This window comes from Juglans microcarpa x Juglans regia, chromosome 6D, assembly GCF_004785595.1.
Source record: "Juglans microcarpa x Juglans regia isolate MS1-56 chromosome 6D, Jm3101_v1.0, whole genome shotgun sequence".
NCBI lineage: Eukaryota > Viridiplantae > Streptophyta > Magnoliopsida > Fagales > Juglandaceae > Juglans > Juglans microcarpa x Juglans regia.
Window position 1 is genome coordinate 1,556,211 of NC_054604.1, and position 13,043 is coordinate 1,569,253.

The 13,043-nt window shown below is 36.3% G+C and overlaps 1 protein-coding gene across 1 annotated transcript; it reads right to left on the bottom strand.

The window, feature by feature from the left end:
• Positions 1-735: 735 nt before the first annotated feature.
• Positions 736-10,035, bottom strand: LOC121234267 (lysine-specific demethylase REF6-like). Its single transcript, XM_041130142.1, is given in 8 exon segments — positions 736-2,907; positions 3,493-4,236; positions 6,039-6,736; positions 7,108-7,258; positions 7,373-7,440; positions 8,488-8,566; positions 8,860-9,054; positions 9,057-10,035. Coding segments are annotated over 8 exon segments (4,527 nt in total). The 5' UTR covers positions 9,709-10,035; the 3' UTR covers positions 736-967.
• Between the last annotated feature and the right edge of the window lie 3,008 nt (positions 10,036-13,043).

The following is a 13,043-nucleotide window of genomic DNA, read 5'->3' on the forward strand; positions in this document are numbered from 1 at the left end:
ATTTGTCTTCACCCATTCTCCAGAAAGAAAGAGTTGTCTGTCCTTGTTTGTTTTCGCAGATCAAATACAATAAATTGAGATAAAAGTTAAAAGTTGAATAAAATATTGTTAAAATATATTTTTTTAATATTATTTTTATTTTAAGATTTGAAAATTTTGAATTATTTATTTTATTTTGTGTGAAATTTTAAAAAAGTTGTAATAATAAAATAAGATGAGAATAATTATGAAAAACAAATGATGCCAAATGACAGTTTTTTATAATTTGTAGAAAAGTTGTGCTACACATAAACCTCACACCCCTACACACCATTTAAAAACATATTTTTTATCCTCATAAATTCATATAATTTATGAGGATAAAAAGGTAAAATCATATATTTTTAAGTGGTGTGCAGGATGTAGAGCTTATGTCTAAAATTTTTCTTTATTGAATGAATCATGGTACAACTAATGGAATCAAGGGTTGGTTGTTTTGCGTTTTGGACTTCAATTCATTACTCGAATCACGGTTCAATCTCATATACGTCTATATATATATATATATATATATATATATTGACGAATTAGCCTTAGGCCCTTAAATGTTAACAATCTACAGAAAGCTAAGATGAGATCATTAAAGCTGATGACATGTATGAGGGCTGGCGCTGGGCATTAGCGCATGGATTGGATTTTCTGGATGAATCATTGAAGTCTCTATAAGAAGCATGAAAGCAACAGCATAGCCCGTACGAGGAAATTAGAATCCGACGGTCATTAAACAAGGATGCTGAACATCCAAGCAATTGCTCTGGTTACAAGTGAATAATAATTTGGTCCAATGAAGACCCAGGCAAACAGAATTGGTAGTAGCTCTGAATAGCAATTACAAGGAAATCCTAAATATCCTCTAACCTAGTCCTAAATTCCATCAATTGAACAACAGGTTATGTGACAATCACAAATTACATCTCTTCCATTCAAATTATCCCCTTCCCTTCTTTGCTGAATGACCGGTCTTCCGCTTGTGGCGACTGAAATCTGACACAAATCGGAATGTCTGCCCACAGCCTGTCTCGCCACACACGTAAGGGCGAGCACCTGTATGAACCCTAATGTGTTCAGTGCGAGCCCATGCCCACTTGAATGTCATCTTGCAGCCCTTCCAAGGGCACTTAAGGGGGCGATCATCCATGTGAACTCGACGGTGCTGCACCAGATATTTATGCGAGAAGAACTTCTTTCCACAACCCTTGACTGGACAGATGTTTCTTTTATGCCAGGTGAGCTCTTGTTTTGAGCCAAAACTCATGGTGCACCCCTCAATGTCGCACAGGAATTCTGCTTCCTCCCCTGCCTTTGCATTATTGTTCCCAGCCAGAGTCTTCACAGCTGAAGCATTCTTCTTAACCTTTTTCCTACTTGTTTGCTGCTTCTCTTTTGCTCTGGCTTCAGACTCTTTTTGGAGCTTTGGGGTTCTCTTCCTAAGGCGTGTGCTAGGTCCGCCTTCTATGCTCTCTTTAACATATAGACCAAACTGGCTAGCATCCTGGTGAGATTGATTATTCCGACGCCGAGAAGTCTGTTGTTTCATTTGCTTAGGGGTCCCCTTTTTCATTACCTGACAAGTCACCTGTTTTGTAGCCCAAGAAGGCCCTTGTTTAAGAAGGAGTGGGGTCTCTTTCTTCACGTTCTCACGAGTCCCCAGTTTCGTTTGCTTGTTTCTTATAATCCTCCGGTGCTGCTGATAAGAATTGCTGTCCAGTGGAATATTTGAAACCAAATCTTCTCTCTCAATTCCTTTGGCTTCCTTGATTTTAGGAACCCTCCTGTGCTGCTGATGTGGAATATCTCCAAATGAATCATCCATAGCTCCATCTTCTCTCTCAATGCATTTGGCTTGATTCCTAGAAAGCCTCCTAATCTGCAGATCAGAATTAACCTCCAGGGAATCATCAGAAAACTCTTCTTTCTCAATTTTGCTTCTACCAATCCTCCTATCATGCTGATGAAGATTATTTCCTAGTGAACCGTCTGAAATTGCATATTCTTTCTCAAAAAATTTGGGTCGCTTGCCACTACAAATCCTTCTACGCTGCTGATGACAACTATGCTCCAGTGAATCATCTGAAACAGCATCATCCTCTCTCTCATCAGAATAGGCTTCCTTACTTTTAGAGGTCCTCCTTTGTGGCTGACGAGAATTAAACTTCAATGAATCATCTGAAACTGCATCATCTCTCTCCATGGATTTAGCTGGCTTGCCTCTAAGGGTCCTCCTATGCTTCTGGTGAGAATTATCTTCTACTGAATAATCTGAAACTGCATCTTCTTGACCAACACATTTGGCTTTTTTGGTAGTTCCACTTTCTACCGTCATCTTTCTCTTCCTACTATACTTTCTAGTAACCATGGTCACCTCACTTTTGGGGTTGCTTTCTGATATTCTCTCAAGCTTCTCATCTGGAATGGTCCTAGTTCGGAAGCTTCTATCTTCTTTTTCTTCTTCTTCATAGTCAGGATCCCCTTTTGCTAAAAGGGGATGAACCTGATGCGACATCCAGACTTTTCCACACCATTTCCCTGACACGAATTTTTTCTGCCTGCCAGACCTCCTGCAGACATTACGTTTTCTGGGCGAGCTAGATGGAGAACTACGACCAAATGCATTATATATAACAAAATTGTAAGGCATCTGCTTACTATAAAGAGTAGAGTGGCTGAGGTTGGCACTGTAAAACAGATTAATCCCCAGCTTTACAGCCCAATCCCCATTCCCATGAATAGCTTCCTGACTATTAAGAGCTGACCGGATCCTATTCTCATCCTCTTTGGTGGCATTCCTGAATGTTGTATTGTTCCAGTGACAATCAATTCCCAACTCTTCTCCAAGCAACTTTGCTTCAGCCTCTATCTTGGCATACTCTGCATATGTCATTTCCAAATACTTTTGAGGATCAGTAGTTGGCAGATGATAACTCAGAACTATATATGGGAAACACTAACGACAATAATCTTTTCAGAGACCAATAAAGCTATTGATGATTGTCCACAGAAAATTATATCCAAAATGAAATTTACTGTGGTAACAGACTCACTTGACCATACAAAAGAGATGACACCCATAACCTAGTAGAGATCTATCTCTTCAATCTAGGAACAGCTTGCTTTCTAGAAGAAATGAACATCAGTGTATCGCCGAGTGAAAGTTATATACTTTACAAAGTAAAAACTTCTCGTATTTCCTATGTTTATAATTAATCTGATCTCAACCCTCAACCCCAAAATAGGCATAATAGTTCATCTCTGCTCTTTTTCCCCTTACCTTTGGCTTTTCATTACAATATAAAGTTAATAAAGCATGTTGAAATGCAAGGACAAATACAAAAAAGTAGAATGGTAAAATGAAAAAAAAAAAAAAAAAAGAGCCCTGAGTCAATAAAGACAGAAAATTGACTCATGGACACATTTCGATACATGTTATGAATGAAGAATTGTAAGAGCATTTACCTGGATGACAAAGGAGCAATATATGTACTCCTCCTATTGGGCGGAGTTGCTGTTCTACTTCTACAGCATGCTCGAGACAGAAGACATGCATTCTAGAAGAGTCTTCGTCCGATCTTGGAGCTAATGACATGTTTGCATTCTCTATTGGTGCAATTGCCTTGCCAAACATAGTTTTCTCAGCATCATGGACATGTGGAGAATGATCTGAATTATTATGCCATATTGTCATTGGATCACTAAATGTACCCACAAATCCATTTAATTTTATGGAAGTAGGATCATCGGTTTTAAACTCAACAGAATGGTCAGAAGTTCGATGATTTCCATCATTGAGATTGGTGCCTCTACGTCCATGTTGAGAATAACAATCAAAAGTATGGGGAGAATGGGTTTCCTCCACACCACCGTTTCCAGATAATGAGAGGCTGAAAACCCCAGTTGCATTATGGGGGCAGTCTTGCATAGGAGGGAAACCAGAGTTATCACCCCGATGCATACTTTCTGATAAACAATTCGTCGACTTAGTTTCATCAGCGGATGTAGGAAAATCTGGTTCAGACTGATCCTCCTCAGAGTCGGATGAATTCCCGTAATTTAAAGCTAGTAAGCCAAGAGCAGAAGTATCTCTCCGTGATTCAGAATTTGAAACTGCTTTATAACTTTGATCTGCCATCTGAATTTGGTAATCAGCAGATTGAAGAGGAACATCACAATAACCACGGGGTACAATTTTCTCCATCCGCTCTGCATATAGAAACAGAGACACAAAAATTTCCAAAGAGAATCATCTTTGAGGAAAACGGGAACAATATAAAGAAATCCTTTGCAAAAGTAAATGAATGAATTATATGCAGGCTACAGGCAAAACTTAGCAACTGGGATAATTGTATTAAGCTTCAGATGCGATTATAACAAGTACTTGTGTCAAAATATAATAAGTTAAATTTATAATAAACAACATCAGACGATCACTTCACTGGTCATCAAAATGAGAGATTTGAAGACCTAAAATGAGTCTTTCCAAGTTGTATTAGATTTTTTTTTTTAAATCGGTAAATAAAAACTTAATTGATGAAAATTATAGGCATAGGCCAAGTACACGGGACCCGAGTTGTCTTAGTTAGAAGGAGAAATCCCACATCAAAACCTCACATAACCATAAATTACAACCATCATCTTGAATGGAGGACTTGTGACCTCTACACCCCCACACCAAATTCTTTTGATACCAATTGATTACTTAGACATATGCAAGAGGAAAAGGTTTTTGCAATAAGACCACTATATTTGTTCTCCATTTAACAAGCTCCACAACCATTATTGGTTTCCACCCAAATACTTCAATCTTTCATTCTATCCCCTAGCATGAAACACAATTTTGCTCCTTCTTATAAAAGTTCAAGGAAAAAAGAAAAAGATTTCAACTTGTTCCTCACTACATGAATGCCAAAATGGTTTACTTTAAAAAAAAAGTTTACTACACCATACATGAATGCCATCTACATATCTACGGGTGTGTGTGTGTGTGTGTGTGTGTGTGGTAAAAGGGGGATACAACTAGAGCTGTTACCAATTTCTAAACTACAAGGGCAAATGAGTCAAATCCAAGAAACGAAAGGCAGATTCCTGCGGCTATCATCAGGGGAAGAGAGATTAAGGCCCTGTTTGGCAACAGAGATGAGATGAGATAATCTTGTCTCAAAACTTCTCACAATTTCCTTCTCAAACATCCCTAAAACACAACAATTTCAAATTTTCAACTTTTCATCTAATCATTACCTAATCATTATCCAAACACAAAACCCTATACAACTTTCCTAAACTTCCAAACAAAACACAAAAAACAACATGATCTCAAATTTCAAAACAAAAATTATATTCAAACAATTTTTTAATTTTATAATATTTTCATTCGACTTTTTCTTTCTCATTTCCCAAAACCCAATAAAACATCTTAGTTTAAACTATTTTACTACTATTCACAGAATTTTCACAATTTATTATCTCATCTCATTACCTAAGCATGCCCTAAGCAATACAAGAAATTTCAACCAATGAAAACCCAAAAGAAGAGCTAAGTAAATGCGAAAAATGATTTTAGGAGCACAATGGTATTTTTTAGCATAAAAGCACCAATTATTAATTGAACAAAGATAATGGCACATGAGGGGGTGGAGAAAAGAATGACACATGGGAAAAAATTCAACCCACCAATCCCAGTACTGGCCAGGCTTATCCAAGAAAAGCCTCAACATCTTCACTCTCAACCCAAAAGAAAAGCAAGAAGACCCATTGACCAGGAAATGATTAGAGTAGTCTCACCGTAACCACACAGACACAACCCAAATAAAAAAAACTAGTTAAGGAATTTTGAAAACGCCGGACATCTCACTCAAAAGGCACATGTTGGTCATAGATACCATGTCCAGTACACAGATCTGAGCTTAACAACCAACAGAATACAAAGAAATCTCTAGGCAGCCACAATGTAAGACCATGTGAAAGAAGAAAATTTTGCAATAGAAGAGATTTCACAAAAAACCTACCTGTACCAGTATTCTGATCAGAAGTAATTGCATCCACACCAGCGATGGTATACCCATCACCAGTTATTCCAGAACCTGCAACCCAATCACTAAAGAAGCTACAATCAGCTGACATAAGGTATCTAGATGCTGGTTCTGTGGGTTGAATGATGGCGACACAAGCAAAGCTTAGAATTCCACATGTGACGCACGAAAACAGTCTCTGATCTGACAACCCATCACATTGAATTGTACTTCCTCTTTCACTGTCTCTATTCAGTATCTTAGAATTCGAGGAGCATATATTACTAAACCTGCTTAATGAGGATAATCTGTTCCTCTCGTACACAGAGACAAAATTTCTTTTCACCGGAACAAAACCTTTCATTTGCCCGATTCCCTGGTTCTTGTCTAGCACAAGATCATCAGAAACTAGACTCGAGGATTTCATGTTCACAACTTCCTTAGAACTGCATAAACCAGGGGTCGAGCTGGGGTTTACCCTTAACTGGGATCCAACACGTAATTTCGAACAAACAGATATGTCAGAAGAACTTTGTGGAAGAAGTACAACTGAAGACCCTTTTCCAAGAATGTAAAGCAGGTCGTTATTCTGTGCCACGCTCTGCACAAATAGCTCTTTAACTACCGTTTCTCCTTCACCTTTTTTCTTATCCTTCAGTCGAGAACTTCGTGGTTCATTGATGCCCACAGGTATTCTACATGGAGAAAATAAGAAAAGTAAGGGGGGGCTATAGAATGCAACCAAAATTTTCTTTTCAATCTAGTGTACATCTAGCATCTTGTTACACAATGTTGGAAACCTTTGTGGCACACTGAAGAATTCTCACCAGGAATTAATGTACTCTAAACTACAAGGAAGAACAATACAGCAATGGGAAGCATGAACAAAAAAGATACCAAAACGATGAATCGACAAAAAATAGTAGATTTTATCAGAAAGTAGTGTAAAGCCCTAACGTGATCAGATTGAGAAGGCATTATGGGGGAAAGGCTGAAAACACAGCTGGAAGATGAAACTGATTATTTTAAAATGAGAAGAAAAGTATACATGGTTGATAAAACAAACCTTGAACATAACGCCAGTGCAAGATCATAAAGTAACTGAAAATGAGACACCATGGGAGGATAATTGATAGAAGCTCTTCGGATAGCAGCATCTTTGGCGACCCTCAACCATTCAGGAGTTGCAATATTAGCTGCCTCCCCACAATTAAATCCTAAATGGAAAAGGTCAAAGGTTTGAAATAGGTCTTCTTAATAAAGAACTGCAACAACAGTTGTCATTATAATCACAACCTAAAACTAATGTAATAAATTGCAAGGCATCTCACCGTGACTGAACCCTGTATGATAGGCTCTCGGAAAAGTGACAACAAATTCCCCAGCATTTTGCACTAACCTAATTTGAAGCAACTGAAAGAGTAAGAGATACATAGCTGCATTCATGCCACTCAAGATACTGGATACATTTCACGAGCAACTGTAATAAAGGATTATGAAGGATGCAGATAATATTTTCTGGTGCAACTAATGATTCACCCTTGCTGATGAGAGAAAAATGAGAAGAAAAATCGGTTATATGAACCTATTTTTAAAAATATTAAGCGCTAACGAGCCCTGGAATGACTAAGTTCCCGTGGAAGAGCATATGGCAGACGAAAACTCCTTCAAAAGCAGCTTTTTTTGTTTGGACAACATCCTTGGATAAGATTCTTACTACAGATAATCTGAGGAAACGACAGATAACTGTGCTGGATTGGTGTTGTATGTGTAAAAAGCATGGGGAATCAGTAGATCATCTGCTTTTACACTGTGAGGTGGCCAGGTTCATGTGGGATGATTTTTTCTCAACAATTGGATTATCTTGGGTCATGCCTCTTAGATTGGTGGATTTCCTAGCAAGCTAGAGAGGACTCCATGGCAATTCAAAGGTAGCGGCAATTTGGAGAATGGTCCCAATATGTATGTGTTGGTGTATTTGGATGGAGAGAAATGCCAGAAGCTTCTAAGATCAAGAGAGATCTATGGATGAGCTAAAAGTTTTCTTTCTCAAGTCATTGTTTTTATGGGCGGGGCCATAGTTTGTAACGGGCCAAGGGTCCATGACCTTCTACTTTCTATTGTAACCTCTAGTTAGGTGTTCTCTATGTATACTTCCTGTGTACTTGGGCTTTGCCTATTTCTATTAATAAAACTTCTTGATTACCTATCAAAAAAAAAATTTAAAACTATGTATCCTCTTTCAACCATTATTTCAACTCTTATATCAATCAGGTTGAATTGCTTACTATAGGAATCAGATCAAAAGTAATTCCTTAACCAGTAACATTATCAGCTCTGCTAACAACTAAAAGCGGTCCACACTTTGATTTTCAATCTAAGGGTGTTCAAAGAAAGCTGAAACGGAACATTGAGAAGCAGAGCAGGACATAAATGAAGAGCTCACCTGCAACATGGCACCCCTGCACTAATAAATACTTCAGGAGACATCACTGTGGTCTTTTCCCCAAGAATAGAAAAGGTAACTAATCAAGGACCAATGAAAATAAGATTAGTATACCACGATGGTATAGAGAACATAAAATCAACGATTATACTCTCAGTATGCAGGAACAATTTAACCAACTTGAGCCCCACAAAGACGGGTAGCAAATAAATAGTGATCTCTTTGTCAATCCACAGCCTTTAAAGTGTTGTTCATCAGTCATAAACAACGAGATGCAACAATATTCAATGAAACTCAACAAAACAAAAACAGGGGAGGCTCAACTATAATAGTACTATGAACTAAATAACTCACTGCATCCCCTGAACTCACCAAGAGGATTGACTTCTCCTCCATAGCCATGAACTCTGACCACCTCCTCGAATGCAACCGCAGCTTCTCTCGGCACGCCATACCAGGTCTTCCCGGCCCCCATATGCAAGTAGTTCAAGCTGTGTAGGTCGTGATCCTCCACGTGCCAAGCAAACCAGCTAAACATCATAGCTACGTACAACATCGGGGATGTAACCCCGGAATCTCCTCCTTCATGAACCTCAACAAAGACCCATTTGACCTGGACACCCCTCTCATATTCCAAGCGGTCTCGCCGAGGCTCAGACCCTCCCACCCTGCCTCCCTGCTCTTCTTCGGACTAAACGGCACGAAAGCCGACCCGGGCATGTCATTGGCGTACTCAACGGAAAAGGGCTTGTCCACGGTGGCTTTCCAATAAAGGGTTTCGATTTCCAGAGCCGAAGGGGAAGTCCCTCTCTTGGGACATTTCTTCAGGTAGCTCTTCTCGAAGGCCTTGGCTTTAGCCTCGAAATCTTGAAACGTATAGTACTCGCCGCTCTGCCACACGGGCCTCTGCACGGGACGGGGCCTCCTCGGGCAGAACCCGATCTGCTGCTGCCGGGTGGTGAATGTGGGCAGGGTTTTGGGGTTGGAGCCAGGGTTCCGGGCGGCGAGGGACCGGTTGAGATTGGCAATTGCTGTCTTCTTCGGGGAGGAAGGTACTGGGGGAACGATTTTGCAGATTCCGAACTTGGAAGCCTCCTTCTCGATCTTGAAAATGTAGGAAATCGGATCTTGGAACTCTGCTAGAGTGGGGTGGTACTCTGGGGCCAAAGGTAGGGTTTTGAGCCATGAAAGCACCTCGTGAGTAGCCTCCGAGGCTCCCATTAATAGGAAACAGAAGTGGAATTCTTAGGTTGAGAGAGATTTTGGTCTCTCATACACATTCAGAACCACCCACAAATCCCATCCATATTCAAAGAAGAAGAAAGCAGAGAGAAGCTATTCAGATTCTCTATGCTCTTCATTTCTTCTTTTCTTTTGCTCTCTCTCTTTATATATATATATATATATATAATATTTATATATGTAAGAGAGAAATTGGTTTCCTCTGTTTTTTAATGGGACATACAGAGGAGTGAGAATGGTGAAAATTTTGTGAGGGTGGGCAGAGGAGTTGGTGACTGTGACTGTGACTCTGACTGTGGCTGTGATTGCGAGTGTGTGCGAGTATACAGCCATTTCAATGAGCAGGGGCTTTCATTCTCAGGGTGGCTTTTCCCAACGGAACGGCCCAACTCCTTGTACATGACTGTCTTTTCCCACACATTTACATAGTGATGCACATACATCTACAAAATAATTCTATAAATTATCGTATTTTCATCTTAAATTAATATATTTTTATTTAATTTATTATATCTATTTTATAATATAAATAATTTTACAATTTGATGATAGTATCAAACCACGTTAATTTTTATACAATACTTTTGTAATTAGAGTATTTCATAAATGCCATTTCTATTTTCCTTACTTTTTCAAAAATATATTTAAAGAATCTATTTACAATTATATTTTTTCACACGCATTACAATGATAAATTTTTTTTTATCAAGTTTGCAATTAATAAATTCTTTTTATAAAATGGCAAAACTCAAAAATCATATTAGAAATATTGACGTGATACATTATAAATAGTTATTTAATATATGAAATTATTAAAAATATGTTATATTAATAAATATAATTTCAAATAATAAAATTTATAACAAAAAATAAGCGTTGACTTTTTTTCTTTTTTGCTTTTGCTTTTTTGAAATTATTAGATTATCCCTCCAAAGTTTAAACGGTATCTTATAATTTATTAGATTATTACCAAATTTTAAAATGTACAAAAGAAGTTAAGACACATAAATGAAATCTTCCAGTTGTGCCTTCTGGATTTTATGTTCATTGCCTAATTATTTTTGTGTTTTTTGTAATTTTAAGTTGTGTTTGGATGGTGAGATATTTTTAGATATTTTATAAATAATAATAAAAAAATAATTATAAAATATTAAATAATAATAAATAATAATAAAATTAAGATATTTTGAGAATTCATGACATGTTTTGTCGTTTTTCCGTTACGCCGATTTTGGTGAAGTGGAAATTAGAATTAATGGAGGCCCAATAAAAGCCGGACATGTCAGCGACTATGCAGGCCCAATCATTAATAAGTCATACATAAAAGCTTCTATCCCCTCTCGAATATGTTAATATTCTGCATTTATTATGATTGCGTTAAAAAATTCTGCATTCATGTTAATATAATTATATAAATTCTCCATTGAATATAAGCCTTTGACTTTTTATCTCCTTGGCTTTACCTTATTTTATCGTTCACTTTTTATCCTAATTTTGTTACTTTTAGTTACGTTTAATAATATGATACATTTTAAGTGGATGCCATTTAATTGGTTGATAAAAGAAATCACTTAAAATATATATTTATCATAACATTTGGCTGGTTTGGATAGTGAGATCAGGTGAGATGAGATAGTTTTAGATTAATTGAATAAAATATTGTTAGAATATTATTTTTTTAATATTATTATTATTTTGAGATTTGAAAATGTTGAATTGTTTATTATATTTTGTATGAAAATTTGAAAAAATTATAATGATGAGATAAGATAGGTTGAGAGTATTTTCTGTATCCAAACAGGACCTAAATTGATTAGTATTGGACATAAATATACATTATTGGCGAGGAATGAATAGTTGGCAGTGCCATAGGTTGATTCACATGATAGATTGTGACTAAATAATTAAACTACAATTACTACATAAAACACATCGTATAGACCAACAGATAAAGTCTAGGAAAACATCATGCTCAGCATAAAATTTCAACCAATTGTATCCCTCTAAGATCGAAATCCACAAAGATAAGTTTGAGTGAAATACCTGAATTAGAAGGACACTATCAACTATAGAATCATGCTCATGAAGATAACATACCATAATAAACACCAATAATCATGCTCCGGAAGGGATCTTGCAATAGTGGAGCACTTCAACTCTTATAAATAACCAATCAAATATGTTTTAGAGACGTTATTCATTCTTTAACGAGAGAATTTAATTTCTCTATAATTTAAATGGCAACTTCTCTACCTCCAACGATTAAATAGCAATGTTATAGAGTCTTAAGGTCCGGTTTGGATATAATAATTGTTTCATCTCACCTCATTATTACAAATTTCTTAAATTTTCACACAAAATATAATAAATAATTCAATTTTTTCAAATTTCAAAATAATAATAATATTACAAAAATAATATTTTAATAATATTTTATTTAACTTTTAATTTTTATCTTAATTTATCTCATCTCAACTTATTATCCAAAGAACACTTAATTATGACTACAAGTTGGTTAAATGGGTTGCTTAAAATTTAAATTTAACAGTATTTATTACTCTCATCTATTGCTATTTGAATAAGTTTATTTTAATATTGTTGTTCATGTCAGTTATCACTTTATTGACAGTTACAAGCTTGACTCCCTTTCAAATTAATTCAAACTAAAGAGCCGATTCTTTGGTCTATGACATGTAAGACCATATCATTGCCATAGAAAGGCCACAAAAAAGGTTTTTTTTTTTTTTTTTAATTAAAAAATACTAAGTTTGATCATGCACTTATGTTAGTAGTCAAAGAAGAGGTTAAAAAAAAAAAAAAAAAAAAAAAAAAAAGGTATATGATGCATATCTTTTTGGGTCTTTTGGCAAAAGAACAAGGTATCTCATGCACTCACTTCTCCACTCAAAATTTTTCTATTTAAAATTCCCCCGCCAACAAAGGAGAAACATTTTTCAATCATAGTGCATAAGCTTCAAAATACTCGGCATCTCTACTTCTTTTTTATACAAGAAGGGTGGTGGATTTCGAACCCAACTTTTTCATTTAAAAAACCGAGTCATATACCATTAGGTCATCAGGTAATATGCCATAAGCATATCTTCTTTGAAAATTCTGACAGAATACTTGTAATGGAATAAAAATTCTCTTCAGTGATCTAATTCTCGGTAGAGATATTAAAATATAATTGGAGTCCTATAACATTTAATGATATATATATATATATATATATATATTTCTTTGTATTTGACCATCAATTCGGTGGAGTAATTAGAGATGATTTTAATTGCTCGTAGCGTAGCGAGAAACTTGAA